Source organism: Acipenser ruthenus, chromosome 6, assembly GCF_902713425.1.
Source record: "Acipenser ruthenus chromosome 6, fAciRut3.2 maternal haplotype, whole genome shotgun sequence".
Classification (NCBI taxonomy): Eukaryota; Metazoa; Chordata; class Actinopteri; order Acipenseriformes; family Acipenseridae; genus Acipenser; species Acipenser ruthenus.
The window spans coordinates 60,040,198-60,057,231 of record NC_081194.1 but is presented as its reverse complement, the minus strand read 5'-3'; the positions used below and the strand labels follow the sequence as shown (position 1 = coordinate 60,057,231).

Below are 17,034 nucleotides of genomic sequence, written 5' to 3'. Positions count from 1 at the left end.
AAGTAAATTCATAAACAGTTTGCATTTTTAAAAAAAAACCATGGTTCTGACTAGCGTCGTTGTTATTGTGGTCCTAAAATCTGATGTCATAACGCAATTGTTTCGCATTTTTAATTTTTGTTTTTGTTAGAAAGTTCTGAACGAGAAACATTTTTAAAATGTTGAGAGAGGCTCACCACAGCTAGTCTGTATCACATTCTTTCTATTTATTAATTTCCATATGCTCGGTTACTGGTACTGGAGTAAAACTTAGGGCAGGCTGACGTGACCAACTCCATTTAGAAATGCGCTTAACCCATTCATTAATAGTGTAGCTGTTGGACGGGAATAATACATTGTTAACATCCTTAAAATCAGACTAACAATTGTGAGAAACACTCAAACTAATCAGGTAAAAAAAGATCAATCTTGATTAAAATGGCACTTTACAGTAACTGATACCTATGTTTTGTACCTATGTTTTGTAGATGTTTAAAAAAAACTGTTGAGTTATTTAAAATATTGATTGTTTTGTAAATATCTGTTGTATTATAATTAAGTACCATCTTTTTTTCAATTTGGTTTATAATGTTGTAAAACACGTTTTAGCTTAAATAGTTAACATTTAAAATCTGTAAGAATTTTTTTTTTTTTTGTAGTTCTTTGTAAAATATCATGCTGTATCGCAATGATCGTGATAATACCCCACAGAATAATCGCCTGAGAGAATTTTCACATCATGACATCCCTGTTTGCACGTAAACCAGCACAGTTGCAGTGAAATCAGACATCGTGGAAGTTGGAATCTGTTTTTTTTTTTTTGGTTTCCTGTTGGTTGGGTCACAGTGTTCGTTTTCTCCAAGTGCTGCTGCAGGAGTGTAATCTGTGAACGCCCGTGTGGGAGGAGACTGGACTGCAATTTGATTTTCAGCGAGACTCGGAGAGTTGAGGGCTCAGATTGTTAGATCATGTCCTAAACTATGTGCTGTAGCCGCAGCCAGCTTGTGTAATTGGGTGTACCCAGATTTCCGACTGATTTGGAGCCGATTAATCCATTTATCATAAAAAAACTAATTAAAAAAAACGTCTTAAGATTCAGCTGTACTGTCGGGAAAGCGATCCACGAACCAGTCACTGTAACATGGTCTTTACATAGATTTCCCCCTTTGGGGTTTACCGTTTGTGATCCTGTGTTGGAAATACCCATTGGAATACAGTATTGTCGTTATCGAAACAACCTGGGAAAAAATCAAACTGCAATGTGGGGGAGACTGGTTTCGGATTATGGAGATGGGATTAATAATAATAATTATAAAATAGGTAGGTGCAATCTCTCAGTTACTTGTTTTTACGGTTTAATACGATTACCGCAAGATGTTTCTACTGCAGCACGTGTAATTGCAGTCGTATTTGTTTCACCCGTTACTGCAGTTTGTTAAAAGTTTTTAAGTTTATCATCAGACCACAGTTGGTGTTTTGAGTCACATAAATACACGTTAAATTGGTATCGAATACGACATTCTATAGTTCCAGTAGTACTAATTGTTTTATTTTTTTTTAAAGAAATGTAGCTCTGTTAAAGAAATCTGACCTGCTGCGGCAGACTGCATGAGCTCATTTTAAAGATGCGGTGTTTTCCCCGAGCACGTATTTAATATGTATATATTTAAAAGGTTATATAAATACGAGTCTACTAAGACACAATCCATAACATGTTCTGTGAGATTTGTCCAGTAGGAATTATCTCCTTATTTAACAAAGCCTGGATTGGCTCCAGCAGTCCGTATAGCGCGTGCTCTTTGTCTTGCATATTAGTGCTTGTCTTTTCAAAGGAGATTTCTGACTAGCCTACTTTTCATAGGTGAGTTTACTGTTGACGTTGTGGGATTCGATTTCCCGCATGGCCTCCGCTTTTCAGTATTATTGCGTGTGACCCCGGGCTGTTCATTTTAAGAAATTTGCCATGCATTTTAATGTAAAATTTTAGCATAGGCTACATTTCTGCAAGATAATTTTTTTTTGGGGGGGGGTTATATTTTCTTGCCACAACTAATAAACAGTAAAGTCTTCTGTATGCGTGCGTGCGTGCATGCATGTATCCACATACATCCACACAGACACTGCTTGTGTTGAATACAGTATTTGTTTTATAATTATAAATCCCACTAGGCGCTAAGACTGGCGTCCAATAGGCGCGTTGTTCAGCTTGGTATTTGAAGTTCAGTGTTTGTTATGTAAATGTAATTTGCTTTTGATTCTATGGAAAAGTGTGCTACAAAAACAGACCAGTATAAATGTTTTTTGGATCCTGATAATCTGAAATAAATATCGGGCCAACACTGTAACAAACCAGCTTCCAGGAAAAATAATGTTTATTCATGTGCTGCACTGTGTTAAAGAGGATCTCGAGATTTGCGCCAGTTTTACCACCCCTATGGTTCCAGCTGCTATATTTAAAATGTTAGATACCAGCAACATATACTTGCAGGTATATCAAATTGGTACACTAGGTTTGAAGCAATAAGATCATTTACAGGAGGCATGTTGAATTTTACAGGTAATAGTTTTTTTTTAATTAACTTTTGGAAATGTTTTAACTTTTGGAATGGAAGTGGGCCAATTTCATGAACAATGTAGAAATACAGTATAAGGATGATAAGCCTTCCTCATTTTGGACAAGTGAGGAAACAAGTCCCATGTGTGTTCTGTATTTACCATTTATCACTAGTGTGAGAGGAACAAGACAAAAATGAAAAACATTCCAGTTGTGACCTTGTTTAATCCCTGCTGGATCTGCTGCTCATCAAAAACTATCACCTGAACACCGGTCCTTTATCCTATACAGGACCTCCCGCTCTCCACTCAAACACTCAGTGCGTTTACATGAGCATAAGAATTCCGATATTTTTCGGAAAACAAAGTTTTCGGAAAAATAATTCTGATATCAAAAGTCATGCAAGCACAGTTTTCGGAAAATGAATCGGAATATTCAGAGAAAGTCAGTTTTGGAAAAAAGCACCTAGAAATTTCTAATTAAATTCTGTATATCATGTAAACACACTTTTCAGAAAACTTACTCCGATAGCGTACTGCACATGTGCAAACTTTGACCTTCATTCCTGCGCAGAGAAAATAATAATAGTCAGTCTGCATGCATCCATTTGTCTAGTTAGGGATAAAGTAATACATTTGTTAAAGTCCGTATGTATTTGTTAGTAGCCCATACTGAAGAAGCAAATGTTAAAAGAAACTGGTAATATAGAACAGGAAGAGCTGTTGGAAAGGCTGATTGCACATTGTGTGGAATCTGAATAGAGGTATAGGATAGTAATCTTTGAATTTAAGACCTGATACTTTGATAAAACACTATATTGGATTGGTCTCCGTTCTATCACAGAAATGTCCGGTCTTCAAATCGTACTTAGGCTACTACAGTACTTTTGCATGCGAAAATATCCTGCGTTTTCCGAAAACTTAAATCCATGTATATATTTGAATTCTAATTAGATTTCCTATCGTTAATCATGTAAACACAGAAAAGTGACATTTTAAGATTCTGATTCAGTTTTCCGTAAACATTCGTTTTCACGAAACACTTTGTCATGTAAACATACTGACAGTTCTCCATGAAAATGTTTATGATTATAGAACAGGTTGCATGCATGCACTGTATATGTATGTAACTGTTATACAGAATGATTTGGGGGTCATTTAGCACTTTGAGCAGTCTGGATTGCCAGTTTTTTCTTTTAATCTGCCACGTGTAACCCTCTTGATCTGTCCAAAAACTACAGGTTGTGAATGAATAATATATTTAAAAATACACTGGTATGTTTTTTTTTCTGTTGTCTTAACTGTCAATATAAGATTTGTGAATGGTCCACAGGTTAACTAACAGCTTCCTGATTTGAAGATTAATATCTGGTTCATCTGTAGAAAATGATTCACTTTATTTAGTTCAACTATAATTCTGTTCAATGCATTTCTCTAGAATACAGAACCATTGTTGTGTTCCACGACACTTCACTATTTACTTTTTAGGTGAGTTTTTCAAAATCGCCACAGAATTCTACAAGCTTAACAGTCAGCGAGAAAGAAAAACAAAAGAGTTTTGAAATAGTACACCTCCGCTAACCACTTTATTAACACATATAGGCATATATTTATGCAATGCTCATTTACAAAGTGCGCACCTTGTTGGCATCTGTCGATGCTAATGTAATGTTCTGTGCCCCTGGTTTGCCAACAGATGCTGATGTACCCGCTCCAGGATGGTTACCTGGTGCCGAGTCGACGTGGCAGGCAGCCTCCTCCTCCTCCTGTAGCAGTAACCGTGGGAGACGTCTCAGCACAGCCTCTGACAGCGGGGACACAGGGATAGGCATGTCCTGCTCTGACAGCATAGAAGGTGAGAGCCTTTCATCCCAACAGAAGCCTATTTTGTCTTTATACTGGCCACATTTGATTGGTTGGAAACCTTTAGCAACGATAGGCTCAGGTTCCTTATGTCATTCTTTGTCAAAAACAAATACATCTGTGTTTGGAGATGTCACCCCAGTCTGGTGGTGCCTTGTACCTTTTTGCTGCCTGAAGGTCAGCATCCCTGGTTCCCACAGTATTGGGTGAACAGCTGCTGTTGTTGATTCTAAATAAGCATGTCCAGTTACTGTGGTCATGGATTTGTACAGCTGATCGATGCAATGCAGTGAATGTTTAGACCTGCTTGTCCAGCTGGTTTCTGAGGAAATAGTAAATTAAGTTAGCTTAAATGGTGGTTGTTATTTATTTATTATTATTTGTTTATTTAGCAGACACCTTTATCCAAGGCGACTTACAGAGACTAGGGTGTGTGAACTATGCATCAGCATCAGGAGGTTAAGTGACTTGCTCAGGGTCACACAGTGAGTCAGTGGCTGAGGTGGGATTTGAACCGGGGACCTCCTGGTTATAAGCCCCTTTCTTTAACCACTGGACCACACAGCCTCAAATACACAGGTTGTTTGAGAGAACTGTAGAGAAACAATTAAATCCTAATAATTAACTACTTCAGATGTCATTAAAAAAAGGTTAAATAAATACATTGAGACAAAACATATTACTATAAGTGGGTTTGCGAGACCATATATACAGTAAATCTTTCATTTTTTTAAATAAGTCAGGATACAAAAACATTTTTCCTGTACTTTGGTATGGCTGGTGCACATCTTCTCATGAAACTAATTTATATAGCACTATTTTCAAACAAACCCATCCTCAGTACATGCTGAACTGGTAGTTTTAATTTATTTTCTCAGTTGATATTATTTTAACACCATCCATGCATGTGAAAACCCTATTTGCACAGAACAAAGAGAAGTCGTTTTACTGAACAAAACAACATCAAAGTACAGCTGTGAATCAATGTTTAGTAGAGTACACATTAACCCTTTGTTTAAATCAGGCCCACAGGGCAGTTTTATCCCTACTTCAAAGGATAGGGCTACCGCTCAGTAGGTCTTCATTTTCATCTTTTGAAGGTTTTGGTTCAAGAGGAGCAAACAGGCAAATGGACTGTTTTTTTTGTATTTTCTTGTGTCTGGCTTACTTCCACCCTTGCTATCACCTATGATAAAATCTGATAACTTGAAATTCCCATCAAACCTTAGGAAAGAGTGAGGCAGATGAACTTCAGTTTAATATAGTACTGTCATTATTAGCTGTATTTGATGAGTTTAATTTCCTGACTAGCAGCATTAGGTTGCTCAAACTTTGCAAAAATAACTATAAATAAAAGTAACTTAACCGTAAAGGCATTATCAAGTTACAGTAGGGCCCTTAATAAAATTGACTTTGACCCTAGTGGTTTTGGCTATATTCTGTTAAATGTTCAATTAAAAAGTGCACACTTGACTTTGTATATGATTCATTTGCATACTTTACATCAATGAACAGAAGATCAATATTCTGTACATGACATTGAAAAACGAGAGCTCTTCATTGCCAAAAGCTATTCTTCTTTAGTGCTTGCCAAGTTTTATTAATAGAAGGCCCGTCGCTTTTAATCCTCAAGGTTGTGGGTCAAGTAACAGTAAAACATATGCCTATCTCTGGAATTTCAGCAAGACTGTTTTGGTCTTTAACCAAATACATCTGTTTCTCTCAGTCCAATCAGCATCAGTGTCAACAGCTTAAGAGACTTTGTGCTTTGTCATTACGTCGTCAAAGAGTGTTTTCTTTTTAGTTTCTATGAGAACCTGGCTAACATTTTGGTACATTTTGAGAATTTGTATTGTGTCTTTATTTTGAATGCTGGAGATGAAGCCTCTCCTTTTCAAGTGGTTTCTGCTGGCAACTGCATACAGTAGTACAGGGCAATAGCAGTTTGAACTAGTTTTTAAAGGCCTGCATCACCAGTCTTGATGATTGTGTCACACTCTTGTCCTGACATTCATTATGAATCACTGTGTCGGTGGGATTCTTCTAAACCACATTTTAATTATACAGAGGACTTCCTGATGCACTACATGCCAGGGTTGTCTGTCATTGATAGTTCATAACAGTGGAACAATGGAACCTCTTTGGTTAGAATGCAAAGGGTTTTCCAAGTGATAAATTAAAACATGAAGTTACTGTCCAGGTAGACATGTCTGTATGTGCAGAATCATCACACGAGTCATTTCGTATAGTTCTTGGTTAGCTGTTAATACTGATTTAAAAGTTGTTCCCCCATCAACATTTCATAACTAACATTATGACATAGGCAGTCATCGGTTCACAGTGATAGCTTTTGATAGCTTGTGAATCAGACCACAAGATATCTGGCAAATATAGCAGCTGGTTAGTTGTTATGCAGCACTTGCAGCTAACAGTACTGTGTATAAAACAGAATTTTTTTTTCTGTCTATATAGGGGAAACTCAGATGGTATTCTGCATAATTAATGTTGCTTGCATTGCGTAAAGCTACATAGAGTAGCTCTGATGTCCTTAAAGACCTAGATTGCTATAACCTTCTGTACTTATTACTTTACAAGTATTTTGAATATCAGTTACTATATTGCCTATATTTTACTTGAAAACAGTAAATGTGAAAAATGGGTTACAGCAGCTCTGCAAAACAATATGCATGTAGGAGCTTTACTTGGTGATGTCAGCTCTTACCCATGTATCAATGAGACTTCTTCATGGGATTGGGCAATGCTTCCAGCTGTAACCATGTCTGTTTGTGAGGCATTTACAGGCCTTGCAATGATTCATTAGCATCCTCCCATGAATGCCGTCAATCTGTAGTGCTGACGTCCCTTAGTTTTCTGTAATTAAGTAACTGACCAGAGACGGCGCCTAGATACTAAAATATATACAGTGTTGCAGTATATTGCCATGATATCAGGGAAGCTTTCTATCAAAACAAGTATTTAGGCAACTAATCACAGCAGGTGAAGTTGATCTGATCAGCAATTTGGAGTTATCACAATGTAAACAATCTTAAACTCTGTGTTTGACATTTTCTTTTTTTTTTATGTGATTTTCACACCTGCCAAACTTTTGCACAGTACTGTATATATATACAGTGCCTTGCAAAAGTATTCAGACCCCTGACCAATTCTCTCATATTACTGATTTACAAATGGTACATTGAAATTTCATTCTGTTTGATATTTTTTTTAAACACTGAAACTCAAAATCAATTATTGTAAGGTGACATTGGTTTTATGTTGGGAAATATTTTTAAGAAAAATAAAAAACTGAAATATCTTGCTTGCTTGCATTAGGCAGTGACATTCATTAGTCCTTTATGAAAACAATGAGATTACCCCAGGTCTATTTACCATTGACGTAATGTAACTTAAATAAAGGTTTATTTTAATTCATGATGTAAAATATATGTTAAAAACAATGGGATTACCTCAGGTCTGTTTACCATTGAGCTAATTTGTATGTAACTTAAATATATAGGACTATGTGTATTTTAATTCATGATGTAAAAATATATATTTTTACATTTTTAAAAAACATTTTCTAAATGGGTATGTATGATGAATGGTCTTTGGCCAGTCATTGTGTGTGGAGAATTATTTTTGTGAAAAAACCTCACAAATCATAAGCCACAGATGGTGAGGGGTTATGTAGGTCATCTGAGAGTATAGTAAGTGATGCATTAGCAAAACAGATTATGAGCTCTGTGCTCATTTGGTTTGGTTTGATTTGATACACAGCTTGCTTATTCCTCCCCCACCTGAATAATTACTAAATTGACTCTCGTATCTGGGTTGCAGGTCAGCTCCTGACTGATGTTTTCCAATTCCACTCACAGTACAATAAAACAAGGGCTCTTTGGGGAATTTAAAAACTGCATTGAATGTCTCCCACTCTTAAATGAGGGTCTTTGTTTGATCCATTCCTCCTCTAATGTGTGACTGGTGTACAGCCAGGGTATCAGATCACTGTTGTTCAGATGCTCTGGGAAACCTGGTCCTCCAGAAACTGAGGAGCACTTGATAAAGGGATGAAAGCTCAACCAAGGCTGACTTTCAGTGTGATGCTTCACCATGAGAAAAACTATTGTTAAGGTCTTCACACACGGGACGATTTTTTAAATTGGTGACGAGACACTTTCTCGGCAACATGACCATACACACCAGAAGCGACTCGGAGGTGATGCGAGATCTATACAACTGTTAAAAATTGCTATTGACAAAACTATGATCAAGACTGGTACATATTCGTCAACATGATTTAGTAATTGAGTGTCGGTATTACAACACACAGGGCAGCAGTGTGGAGTAGTGGTTAGGGCTCTGGACTCTTGACCGGAGGGTTGTGAGTTCAGTCCCAGGTGGGAGACACTGCTGCTGTACCCTTGAGCAAGGTACTTTACCTAGATTGCTCCAGTAAAAACCCAACTGTATAAATGGGTAATTGTATGTAAAATAATGTGTAAAAATAATGTGATATCTTGTAACAATTGTAAGTCGTCTTGGATAAGGGCGTCAGCTAAGAAGTAAATAATAAATCATACATATCGGGCTTATCCAGTTCCTTTGAAATGGACCATGTATTGTCTTTCAAATCTGTATCTTTATAATTGTGATGACCTTTGTCTCAAAGCTCTGGGTATTTTTTCAATGGCAAGTATTACTGGAATACGTGCATTGAAGCTGTTCTCTGATTGCTCAATGCCCTAGTTGATGTGCGTCAAATCGCAAAAAATAGGATTCAAAGATACTTATCAAAAGTACAGATTCTGGGGGCTCCAGAGTGGCGCATCCAGTAAAAGCACTCGCTAGAGTGCAGGGATGCGCTCTATAGCCTGGATGTCGCGAGTTCGAGTCCAGGCTATTCCACAGCCGACCGTGGACGGGAGCTCCCAGGGGGCGGCGCTCAATTGGCCGAGCGTCGCCCGGGGGGAGGGAAGGTTAGGTCGGCCAGGGTGTCCTCGGCTCACCGCGCACCAGCTTGCCTGTAAGATGCCCAGAGCTGCGTTGTCCTCCGACGCTGTAGCTCTGAGGCGGCTGCACGGTGAGTTTGCAGTGTGTAAAAAAGCGGGCGGCTGAAGGCACATGCTTTGGAGGACAGCGTGTGTTTATCTTCGCCCCTCCCGAGTCAGCGCAGGGGTGGTAGCGGTGAGCTGAGCCTAAAAAATAATTGGGCATTTCAAATTGGGGAGAAAATAATAAAAACTAATTGGCACCGACTAAATTTAAAAAAAAAAAAAAGAAAAAAAAGTGTAGATTCTGTTCATTTTGTCACATCGCTGCACAGTTTTGCTTGCTGCATCGCATCTGGTGTGTAGCAGCCTTTAGAAACACAATTTATTAAATTTCTTAGCACACTATTATTGCCAAGTCTCTAGATATTTATGCTAACAGCATATTTGATCCCCTGGTTGAGCTCAGATATTTGCAATACTCTTATAGTGAGGTCAGTAACAAGCTAAATCAATTTAAATTTGAACATATATTCAGTCTCAGTCCTTAATAATTTTTTAAGTAATGACTGAGTATACAAGGAATGCTGTCTGAGAATACATACTTATGGTTTCCCTTGTAGGATGATGGTGGATTTATTCTAAATGAGTTCCATCTTGCTGTACATGGGTAGGAAACTCATTACAATTTTGAACATCAGAGATCAAGTAGTTTTGTTTGTTACAAGCTGGATTTATTTTTGCATATGGCGCCAGTCATTTCTAGCAAACGCTTATGCAATCAAGGTATCAGAATAAGGATAGCAATTGAGTGTAACATTACTGTGCAGGAGGTAGAAGATGTTGGAAGGTAACGTGAGCTGTATGACCAATAGGACAAGAATACATTCAGGGGCTGCTAAAGAGAGGCGAATAGGATTCTTCAGATTCCCAGGCTTCTGGGCTGTTTAAACAGAAAGCACAGCTGAATGTGGTTATTGATTTAGACTTCTCGCAGGTGAGAAGTAGCTTGTTACTCTATCGTTCCCGTAAAAGAAACCTCTGCATTTTATTGCAGTTCATTTATATAGGGATACATGAAGTGTGGTTGTTAGGCCACACTTTCAACTACTATAACCTCAATCAAAAGCACAGTTTAACCCTTCAGATTCTGTAATGCCTGGGGGGGTGCAGTTCCTGAGAACAGTGCTTGTACCCATTTCTTTGACTTTACAGCAATGGAAATGGGGTGCGTAATGACATTCAGGAGCTCGCATGTGCCACCGAGTAGACTGCCAGTCTTGGACTTTGAAGGTTTTACCAGCAGGTTCAGAGGTTTACCCAAATCGAATGGTAATTTACCAGCAATCTGGAGCCCCATTAGGGTGCAAAGCATGGATGGCCCTTTCTTTTTCATTAGATCAAGATTTATGCTATTTTGGGGATAAAAGAGCAGTGGAGCTTGACTTATTAGCATTTTGCATTGATTGAGCAGCTCTGCTAGGCTTTGATGGACTGGTATGTTATTTGACAGACAGGGTTGTCCCTTACTATTGTGTATTTATCCACCCCTACTCAAAGGGGGGCCTATCCTGATGTCCAGCTGTGTTTTTTTTTTGCAATTGCATTAATGATGCATAATCATGCTTTGTTGCTTTACTTGGCATACTGTCAATAATGAATGTAAAGGTGCACCTGTGACCAACTCCTAAAGAAAAAAATAGAAGTCGTGGGAATCAGCTGTTGAATTGTATGTTTTATGTATCAGAAGGTTAACCAGGGAAAGAAAACAAGAAATAATAAATAAATGTAGTCTGCCAACTGTATGATGACTTGTGCATTAAAACCATAGTTGTGAATGGTGAATAAATCTAACTGTGTTTCAACAGAGCTGAAGCATGGAGAAGAACTTTGGTAGTGCACTCTAAAACAAAGCTCCCCTTGGATTGCATTGGGATATTGTGACCAAAAACCAATATACTTCACGACTGACAAGGAGTTTTTAAATATCACACCCAAAGTAGGGTGAAGGGCTTCTTCTCTTGTCCTGCTCCCAGTCATGGCTTGTAGAAATACCCTGTTTAAATGTGTTACTAAAATCGTCCCAGTAATCCAGCCTTATAAACCCCTCCATAGTTACCTTTTCCTGCATCTATTTAGTTATCAATCAAAGACCTCTGGACGCATGACATGTTGGATAACCGCTATAATACTGTCCCTCTCTAGTCAGTTCAAAACCAACTTGTACCCTATTGACATGGTCGTCATGAAGTGAACACTTGGTTGTGAATCATGACGTTAATGGCAATCGCATGGTTTCAGTGCGTGTTGATGACACATTATTTCGTTTGTGTGGAAAGAGTATTAGCAGGAGCCTCAGTGCTCATATTGCTGGCACCTGGTCATTTTAGTAACTCTCGTCTTCAGGGTCATTCTAATACCATGACTGGAACTTGCAGGACAAGTGAATTCCTTCCTACTTTTTATCTGGGTTTTCTCAAAACAGGTCACATGCATTGTAATGTATATACATGTCTGACTGTGTGTGTTCAAAATATACATGACAACTGCATTTTCTTTAGTTAGGCAGTTCCGTCAGCCCTAAGTCAAATCAAACTTCCCCAGACTTGTGCTCTAAAACACTGTGAAGGAATAGTTCATATTTTATATGATTTTGGCGTGTTTTACAGACCCTGATTCACAAGAGTCCTGGACTAAAGCACCTAAAGTAACATTAGGTAGTCCAAGACTTGTACTAATTGGGATCTATAAAAACTAGCCCTCTGTATCTGTTATTCAATCAGAAGTGATATACAGTGGTTAACTGAATATCAGTCTTGATTCGACTAGCATTATGTAAACCACAGGTTTACACAGAAAAAAAGACTGCTGTCTTGAATTAATTACTTTGGCCTATACAGCACAGCTAACAGCAGGTTGTAGAATGTTGTCATCTTACCCTTTTTATCACACTTCAAGCCAGGGTTACTCAAAATCAGTTAAAGTGTTCATAAATTGACTTTTCATTCATTGGAAAATAATTGGAAATTTATAAAAACCGATTATTAAAAATAGCAGTTTGACATCTGAGGTTCTGACTTGCTTTGACAGCTATTTTTATTCAGCTATGTTGTAAATAGGCAATTTCCGAGTTGAAACATTTTTAGGTTGTTCTCCAACTGAAACTTGACTGACCATTCCACGTAACGTGAAGGCATATGAGGTTGTGGCTTGAAGATTTTTCCTAAAGGATTACTTTAATTACAGCTGAGCTATAAAAGCTCTGACACATTATGTTTAGTGAATGCTTAAAGGTTGATCTGTTATTACAAAACCACCAGTATGAGTTTTAGAATGGCACATATATGATGTAGCTTTTGGAAGGGATTGTGGGGTAAGCTTGCAGCTTAGCTTGCTGACAAGAAGTCAACACAGCAAGTGGGTCACTGGCACTGCAGAGAGACCAGCGGTATCAGGGTTCACTATTTAATTAATTATTATTATTCTTTATTAATTAGTCATTTAGCAGGCGCTTTTATCCAAAGCAACTTACAGAGACTAGGGAGTGAACTATATATCAACAAATGCTGCAGAGTAACTTAAATAGCACCTCGGTTTTTACATCTCATCCGAAGGACAGAGCACAAGGAGGTTAAGTGACTTGCTCAGGGTCACACACAGTTAGTCAGTGGCTGAGCAGGGATTAGAACCAGGTACCTCCTGGTATCAATCCCTTTTCTTTACCCACTGGACCACCAAGCCTCCTTGAATCTGAACTTAAAAAAATGAAAAGCAGCATTTTGTTATATACTAGGGTTGGGGTCAATTACGAATGTGTTGGTAAACTTCAATTCAAGAATTTGAATTGATAAAATCTTCAGGATACAGAATTGGAATGACAGGAAATATAATTTAATTCCATGAAATTCCACTAATTTTAAAATGGTTGAATGCCACATTTATTTTATACAATATACTTTTATATTATATCACTATAAACAATACTGATTGCAATAGCATTAATATATACTTTCAAATACTATATCTTAAGCATGGCTCAAAGCTTTCAAAACTTTTTTGCATTTTTGTAATGAGATGTTTAAGAGCTACAGTAGTCCTTAACTATTTCTTTTTCTTTATACATCCGTTATTTAATCCTTTAGTTCTTCACTCCTGATGTTGTTACATGCCACTCATAGAATTTCATGAAATTAAATTATATTTCCTTTCATTCCAATTCAAATTCCAATTCTGTATCCTGAAGATTTTTTCAATTCAAATTCTTGAACTGAATTCCTTGACAATTTTAAGATAGCACTTGTTTGCATATCCGGCCTAAGAAAATGTGGTCTCTGTTTGGTGTCTTTTGCAAATAGACCAGAGTCCATGCTGTGTGATTCCCATACTTCCAGGGTATTCATTATGTTGATACATCCTTTAAATTCAAATCTTCTTTTTGTTGTTGTGTTGAACTAATTTCAGTAGATATACTTATCAAAATAATTCCAGTAAATCTTACCTCCGCATGAATTACGATCCAATAATTTTGAACACAGTTATGGTAAATGTGATTTTCCTTTAAATTTTACAAGAACTTACTCCCAGAATCCTCACGCTTTGGTTCTCCTTCTCAGTAACTGTTCAGTTTCTTTCCCAGTGTCTCGCATGCTGTCAGTCTCTTGTGTTGCTTCATATGACCTCTTGAAATAGAATACGTAAGTGGGGCAGATGTACAGCATTGAAATATATGGAAGGGGCAGTCAGAATTTTTTTTTTTATAAAAGAAAATGGGACCTAAGAAATGATTGAATAATTTTGTCTATATACTTTAATGGTCATCTTTGTAATCCACTTTACTAAAGCAGTGAGTAAATCTCTTGCACGATGGGAGATATGAAAAAATACAGAAAAGTGATATACTGGAACAAACCTAATGGTTTGAGACCTGATGTTATTTTAATACACTGAAATGCATTTTTGGCTGGTACATTGCTTTAAACTGACGGGGGATCATATTCTTATGGTGTATCTGACTCACTGATTTTCAGTATGTTTATTTTAATATGGATGATGGCATATTTAATACAGAGGTCACAGCCCAGACCCAAGAGCTTTTTCATCAGAAGTGAATCGTAACATTCTGATCATTAAACTCTAGGATTTGTTCCTTTTTTTAATGGATATCTTTCCATCTCTTCAACATCCTGCCTAATAAAGTATTTAGAAAAAACACTTTGCAAAGATAAAAATCCATATCCTTCTCAGATTTCAGCATAATGCCTTAAATTGGAACTTGTTGTAAGTCAGCCATTGACAAGGCTTCTTCATCGCAACCTGCTTGTGATCTTCACTCTAGATGCTGTTCAGCTAATGTATGGAGAGGGGTATTGCTGCAGAACAAAGGCTCCCACAGCGTAGCTCCCACAGGGTAGTGCTGCGTGTGCAACTCGTAACAGACGTCACCATTATATGCTACAGCCCAATCACATAAGGGTGATAAATTCAGGTACTAAAACAAAGTTTATTTCAGAACAATAACCTAACCCTAAACCTAAGGTTCATGGGGTATTGGCCATAACTTTAAATACACACAACGATAACCTAAACTTAAGGTTCATGGGGTTTTATGGTCACGTGGTAGGGGTGTTCAGGGTCAATGAAGCACTATGTAACTTACGAGTTGCGCACGCAGAGCTACCCTGTGAGAGCTACCCTGTGAGAGCTACCCTGTGAGAGCTACCCTGTGTGAGCTACCCTGTGAGAGCTACCCTGTGAGAGCTACCCTGTGTGAGCTACGCTGTGTGAGCTACGCTGTGTGAGCTACCCTGTGTGAGCTACGCTGTGTGAGCTACCCTGTGTGAGCTACCCTGTGAGAGCTACCCTGTGTGAGCTACCCTGTGAGAGCTACGCTGTGTGAGCTACCCTGTGAGAGCTACGCTGTGTGAGCTACGCTGTGAGAGCTACGCTGTGTGAGCTACCCTGTGAGAGCTACGCTGTGTGAGCTACCCTGTGAGAGCTACGCTGTGTGAGCTACCCTGTGAGAGCTACGCTGTGTGAGCTACCCTGTGTGAGCTACCCTGTGTGAGCTACCCTGTGTGAGCTACCCTGTGAGAGCTACCCTGTGTGAGCTACCCTGTGTGAGCTACGCTGTGTGAGCTACCCTGTGAGAGCTACGCTGTGTGAGCTACGCTGTGTGAGCTACGCTGTGTGAGCTACCCTGTGTGAGCTACCCTGTGTCCGCTTCCTGCGAGAGCATGTACAATACTGTAAACCAAACACGGCCACATTAACAGCTACTGTACAGTATAATTGTGGATGGAATGAACAGCTATAAATGAACACTACCTTGAAATAGTTTTACTTGTAGAGTACTGTATAAAGGTTTTCTGAACTTTGGACAAACTTTACAAACTCTTCAGTAATGTAGCTGAACTGTGCCATTTGAGCTTTCTAAACTGGTCCAATTGTGATGTCAAAATGTTTTGGCACCAACATTTCAGTTAGACCTGCCTTCTAAAAATGTTACTCTGTCTTGCTTACTATTTTCTATATTATATTGCCTCCAATGAACCCTTTTTTCTCTGGTAAACTAAATAAATGATTCGCTAAGGGCCAGATTCAATAAGCTTTTAACAGGTGTAAAAAGTCTTGCAATATTAAATATTTTGTGTTTAGTCTACATCCAGCGACATGTTAGCTAGCCTGTTTGACTGACTGTCATTAATGTCATACGTCTCGGAAGTGAGAAACAGATGCACTTTAAACTCTTTTGATCTCATCGTTGCAGAGAAGATAAAGGTTTAAGTCACCTATAGGCCTAGAGGTGAATTCTTACTTTAAGGTTTGACCCTCCCTGGAGCTAATTCCTGGGGCACATTCCAATTAGCCCACTGCGTGCTGCTTTTGAAATAGTTGTAATGAGAGAAGAGTATTCTGGGTACTTGTAAACCGCACATCTGCTTCCAGGCACATAGGTTTGAAGTTACATTTAAATGACAGAGTCGTATGATCATGAGCGCAGTACATGTCTTCTTTAAGCTGCAAGTCACAGAATACAGGAACATTTTGTTACGCAATGCACAGCATATGTTAAGTCAGGGTGTGCTGTCTGAGAAAAACATTAGATGACTTTCTATTATAGGAATGCTTTAGACTCCCAGTGTTGTATTTCTCATTCTTCTTAATGTACCAACTTCAACAAATCTAAATTGTAGCTACTGTCATTAATTATAGCTGTGTAGAAAAAAAAAGAAACATTGGTATCTTGAATAAATAAGCCAATAGCATGATCATTAACTTGGACAGTGACCAGGATGGTGATTTTGATCACCAGCTCGTACTAGATTTGAAAACAGGATGGAATTAAGGACAAATAACAGACTTGTAAAGTAGTGTGCGATTTTGGTCATTGCACGGTTCTTGAGTCAATTTGTTTAATGCTCCAGGAGAGTTGGTTCTTTCAATCTTGTAATAAATAATGGACTGTATACAAAATGTCCAAGATGTGTTGACATAATGTTACAGATTTTGCAGTGTAGACAGTCAGTAAATGTAAAATGAAGTGAACACATTTTTCTCTGACTGGGATACTAATATGGAGATATAAAAGATAAAGCGTGGTTTGAGAGGAGAGTTTACCCAGCATGAGGTGTTTATTGATCAGATTCTGTTA

At 38.2% G+C, this 17,034-nt stretch overlaps 1 protein-coding gene across 2 annotated transcripts in view; it reads left to right on the top strand.

Moving 5' to 3' along the window:
* The first annotated feature begins 739 nt into the window (after positions 1-739).
* The window catches only part of LOC117411360 (centrosomal protein of 85 kDa-like), a 72,144-nt gene continuing 55,849 nt past the window's right edge, over positions 740-17,034 (top strand). The window contains exons 1-2 of one of the 2 annotated variants that reach the window (XM_059025604.1): positions 740-1,299; positions 4,229-4,387. In XM_059025604.1, the coding sequence (XP_058881587.1) occupies positions 1,239-1,299; positions 4,229-4,387 (220 nt within the window). In that variant the 5' untranslated portion in view covers positions 740-1,238. The remainder of the gene's footprint in view (positions 1,300-4,228; positions 4,388-17,034) is intronic. The other variant, XM_034018739.3, reaches the window with a different exon arrangement.